At 38.3% G+C, this 5194-nt stretch overlaps 1 protein-coding gene across 1 annotated transcript; it reads left to right on the top strand.

Annotated features, from left to right (window-relative positions):
- Positions 1 to 549: 549 nt before the first annotated feature.
- LOC113164542 (ADP-ribosyl cyclase/cyclic ADP-ribose hydrolase 1-like) lies at positions 550 to 3390 on the top strand. The gene is made up of 8 exons (XM_026363883.1): positions 550 to 618; positions 768 to 855; positions 1654 to 1780; positions 1900 to 2032; positions 2246 to 2319; positions 2412 to 2504; positions 3094 to 3180; positions 3297 to 3390. The coding sequence occupies exons 4-8, from the start codon at positions 1940 to 1942 to the stop codon at positions 3388 to 3390; spliced, it is 441 nt and encodes a 146-aa protein (XP_026219668.1). The 5' UTR covers positions 550 to 618; positions 768 to 855; positions 1654 to 1780; positions 1900 to 1939.
- The last annotated feature ends 1804 nt before the right edge of the window (positions 3391 to 5194 follow it).

Below are 5194 nucleotides of genomic sequence, written 5' to 3'. Positions count from 1 at the left end.
TCTGATTGATTCTATAGTTGTAGGCAAAAATTTGAGCCAGGTCAACTAAGACACACAAGATAAAATACTTGCTGTGTGTTGGTATTTAGAGTGTTACCGTGCTACCATTTGCAAATTAGCAGTAAACACCTTAAGCCGTTCGGAATAATTGTTTTGCAAAGACTGGACATGTGGAAAAACTTTAAATACTGTATATGCTTCAGATTTTCTTTGCAGTTCATCCAAAAGATGTCGAGATTTTACATTTCACACAGACAAGTTGCTTCTCTTCAGTCAGAATAAAGGTGAGCAGCACCTCATGGACAGTGGATGGATTACAATGATCCTGAACCAAACTGAAGACCCACACACTGACACACAAACAACTTATACCAGCCCACTGCACCATGTTACAGAGAACAACTCGTGCACTGTGAGGGGAGATTCTTAACGGCACAGCAATTGGAGTCATGTGGATCTGCTCTCTGCAGCAGGAGGCTGGAGTAAACATCCAATTTGTCCTGTAAGAATGTATGTGTCTCCATAAGGAGCTGTTTCGTTGAGGACATCCCACCACAACAGTTTGGGCAGAGACCACTGGAGCCGTTAGTTGCAACCAAATTTTCCATGTAGAAAATGGTGAGCGTGTATTTCTGTGTTTTTTTTAGAGAATGACACGTTAATTACACTGAAAGTCAGAATTTCATGTCAGCACACGCTGCAAGGAGAGTAAACTTTTAATTGTTAGGTGTTGTTTAAAGGTCATTGATTGTTAAAACGTCCTGCAGCACATTTCAGAACCTGCTATGGAGAACGTGGGAGGACGTTCCCACACAGACACCAGATTCCACTGAGTCTCACCCTGTGAGTTCCCAGGTAAGTACCTGTTAAACATGGAATCTAAAACTGATAAAATGATGCTGATGTTGTTGGTTTTTTTTTGTTTGTTTTTTTCTTTTAGCTAGTAGCAGATTGAATTATGCACAAACACACATTTTTAATGAGAAACAATGAGGCAGAGCGGGGTCTCATCATCGTGCCCGCCCCTAAAACACCTGTGTCTAAGGTTTTATTTTGCTTCTGTTCTGCCCGAGTCAGCTGAAAGCTCAGTTCGGGACGACCCCCAACATGAAACACATTGTGGATGGAAGGTGTTACAACTACGTCACTCTAGTGAACCCTGGTTTAAGCTGATGTCTTGGCCCCGGACTCAGTTCAAATGTTTGATCTGATTCCAAAGATCAGTCTGAATTTCAGGCCAGTGCCACACATGAGGGGCAGTGTGATTTGTTGATGGCTGATAATGAATGAGGTAATTTTGAGTTTCAATAGAAAGAAGGAGGAGATACTAAAGAACACGGGCATGTGCTGATCTGTTCAGTGGCATTTGTTCAGTTTTCTTTTGAAAACTGTGTCTGCGCTGGTTTTGTTCACTGTACATACTCAAAGTATACAAAATGTCTTAAAATGTCATGATCATTTTGGAAAAGTAGACTCATGTATAAAGGCTTCATTGTTCTTATTCCTTTAGTAGATTTTGAAAGAAGCTAAGTTTAGTGAAGAATGTCACGACGATGTTTAGTTCACTCACAAGTTGAATGTCAACAACCTTACCAGTGCCTTGTCGCAACATTTACAGTTTCCATCTTATGTGCATTCCACTTTTAAACGCAGGCACGACTGTGAGGAGATCTGGAGACAGTTTGAGGGGGCGGTCGTGTGTCAGTCTTCTTGTAATGTGACGGTGGAGGATTATCATCCTATGTTTTATGCAATGCCACAAACTTGGCCTTGTGATAAGGTGAGCAGGGACAAAACAGCAAAACCTCCAAAACTTTCCTTCATGTTTTGTTTTTTTTTTACTGATGGAAAAGTTCAGATTTAATGAGTTTGCTGTATATTTGACCTTGTTCTGTTTAGTTCCTCTTCTGGAGTAAAACCAGGACGCTGATGCACAGCTATGCCGCTGTTATGCGTCACTTCTGGACACTGGAGGACACACTGGTTGGCTACATGTTCAATGATCTCATCTGGTGTGGACAAGAAGACACTGGTAGATGTTTCCTAGTGTAAAATGTAATGTTCTTAATACTTTTATTACAGTGCATACAGTATTAACAAAGTAATGACCTATGTGAATTTGACGCACAGGTTTTGATTTCGACTCTTGTCCTGAGTGGTTGCAGAAAGTGTTTATCATTCAGCTTCCTGTTCCAAAACAGCAGTAAATAATTTATGTTGTACTTTTTCCTCACCCATTTATTAGTTTGCAGAAATGGCATGTGGGAACATCACTGTATTACTGAATGGATCTATTGTTAACGCCTTCAACAGACTGAGGTAAAAACTGTGAGAGAAACAAATGTGTAGTTTCGGTTATTGTAGAATAATTATTCAAATGTTTTTGTTTTGTTTTTTTTGTCATGTTACAGCATGTTTGGAAGTGTCGAACTGGACAGCCTCAATCCACAAAAAGTGAATTATATTAACATTGAAGTGGTGACCAATCTAGAGGGACCCCACCTGTGAGCTTTGTGTGTGTGTGTCTTCATGGTCACACTCAGACTAGAGAAGCTTGTTACAGTCAACAATGCAGGATTTATCCATCCTGTTGAAGTTTTCTTCTTAAATAGCCCTGTTTGGGACTTTGTCACCTGTAGCAGGGCAGAGAATTACTTCTTTCTATTGAGAGCAATAAAACACTTCAACTGAGCTTCACACTACTGGTAAATTAAAGTATCAGGCTTCAAGGAGCCGTCACAAAGTCTGAAGACACCACAATAGAAAGTTATATAACTAAAGAGGTGAGGTTACGCTTCAACTGAAATTTATTTAAACTGGATTTGGTATTTCCTATATGAGAACATAGCTCAGGGATTAGTTTATTTTTGCTTAGCTAAGGGATGCCTGGTTAACCAATATTTAACTAATCTTTAAATACAGACACCAACATGTCCCCCAGCTGCTGAAAGACAAAGGAACATTTATTTCCCTAAATAATCAGTTTCTTCCTCTAAATAATATAAAATTATCAAGAAAATTAAACTTCCACAGGGAACAGAAAGTACTCATCGTAGCCACACGTCAAACGCTTACATATGTTGTTTTCTACAGAGAATCGTGTAGTCGAGGATCGATTGTAGAGCTGCTCCAAATCCTCCAGTCCAGAGGTTTCTGCTGGACCTGCACAGACAATGACCAGTAAGTGACATCCTCCTGAGTAAAATGTGAGACTTGACAAAAGTGTTTTTATGACTTTGTAATAAACATCCCAACTTAAGCCTCTTGCAATTAACAGCAATCATATTTGACAACAGGACCCTGATGATTCTTCAGTGTATCCAGGATCCCAAACATCCCTCATGCCGAACGTGTGCAAACAGCCTGGTAGAAAGTTTTACAGTCAAATAAATCAGCTGGAGGTTTTTCTGCTATTGTATTAAACCTGTATTTATTGTAAACCCAGTGCATCCATTGAAGTGTGATTGTAGTGTAAATCCATCAAAAACTGTGTTAAATTCATTTAACTGAAAATTAAATCACCACTGAAGCAACAGTTAGCGTCCACCTGATGAGGCCAGTTCATTTGTTTTACATGTTCACTGAAGATGTTTTGCATAAATTCAAAACATGAAGATGAAGATGAAAGTTCAGAATTTAAGCTTTAATCTGATGTTAATAACTCCTGAATACAACATAGAACATAAGAACTTTTGTATCACATGACTCAGCTTTTCTTGAGAAAACATACGATCGACAACCAAGTATTGTTTAAAGTGTCTTAAGGAGAATTACTTGGTAATTCAGGAAAACTCCTGAGCTGGATGAACAGGTTTAATCATGAGTTTACCTGGTCCAGATGCTTTGCCTTGAGTCTCAAAGACATGCGATCATGCCTTAAACTCCAGTCTGTCCTGTATTTGTTATGTGACCAAGGGTCACAAAAGAAAGACTCCATGTCTTTAACATCTTGCATCATCCAGAAGACTTAACAGTTGCAGTTAACTTAATATTGTGTCATACAGAAACTTAAATAAAGTTCAGTTTTGGTTTTATTTCATTTCTTGTATTATTTTTGCTTTGCTTCATAGCAGACGTCGTCCTTACCCCTCCAGATGTGCAACATGCAATTTCCTGGTTAAATCAAAACCACAGTTAGGTTTTTGATTTGATTGTCGGCTCATGACAGGTTTATGCTGGCACGTGTAATTTATTTCTGACACAGCAAGAAACATCCACCAGATTTCATGCCCGCATTAAAATAATTACATATCCTACAACAACCTGTTGTTTAACCTCACGCTCTGATCGTCTTGCACGACTTCAACGTTCTGTGTCTTGGCACAACATGTTCATTATTGATGGCTGCTTCGTGACTTTTGAAACATAGATCACAACAATCAGTTAAATAAGCAATTAACAGCTTTTAAGAATTTATGGAATACTACTACTACTACTACTACTACTACTACTACTACTACTAATAATAATAATAATAATAATAATAATAATAATAATAATAATAATAATATGTAGTTTGATATCAGAAAATGAAAGTGAGTAAAAATGTCAAATGCATTAAACACACTCTTTAACAGCGGCCTTTGTCAGTGTTATTAAAGCTGCATGTAGTACTTCAAGTTCCTGATATGATTTGTCCAGTTTTATTTAATCTGTATTGATGACTGACTCACTCTTTAATAAATAACAGCTGAGAGTTGGCAAATATGAGATACTGAAGGAACTTACACACCCTCTGTCCTTAAGACTTCACTCCTTTATTGTCATTGTCTACTTGTGAGTTTCATTGTATTTATACTTCTGTACTTCAACCTTTTACTGCATGTACAAACCTAATTAGGCTACTATAATACTTTAAAGAAGTATTTCAACCAGTGCACCTCCACAGCATGGTGGGGACACAGTGTGTTACAGTCCAGCTCAGTAGTTCACTAATGTGAATGAATCATTTACTGATACTGTACCGATCAGTGATCAGAGCTGAAATAAAGTCAGCACAGTATTAACAGTTGTGATAATACGACTTTTATTCCCTCTCCATTATTCGGGGCTCTCTCTAAAACCAAAACAGTTTGTGATTGGATCAGTGTGGCCACGAATGAGCGCACGTACGCGCGATGACTGAGCATCTCTATAAATAAGCAGCTCGTAGAGACTCTGTCCTGTTTGATTTAGGACTTTTTCTTTTTTTCAA

This window comes from Anabas testudineus, chromosome 2, assembly GCF_900324465.2.
Source record: "Anabas testudineus chromosome 2, fAnaTes1.2, whole genome shotgun sequence".
Classification (NCBI taxonomy): Eukaryota; Metazoa; Chordata; class Actinopteri; order Anabantiformes; family Anabantidae; genus Anabas; species Anabas testudineus.
Note: the sequence above shows the minus strand (reverse complement) of the source record. Positions and strands in the feature narration are given on the sequence as shown.

Excerpts from the sequence above, each read along its gene's own strand:
- LOC113164542 (XM_026363883.1), top strand. The coding sequence starts at position 1,940 with ATGCCGCTGTTATGCGTCACTTCTGGACACTGGAGGACACACTGGTTG. Across the intron at positions 2,320-2,411 it reads AACGCCTTCAACAGACTGAG|CATGTTTGGAAGTGTCGAAC; the intron begins GTAAAAACTGTG and ends GTCATGTTACAG. Across the intron at positions 2,505-3,093 it reads AATCTAGAGGGACCCCACCT|AGAATCGTGTAGTCGAGGAT; the intron begins GTGAGCTTTGTG and ends TGTTTTCTACAG.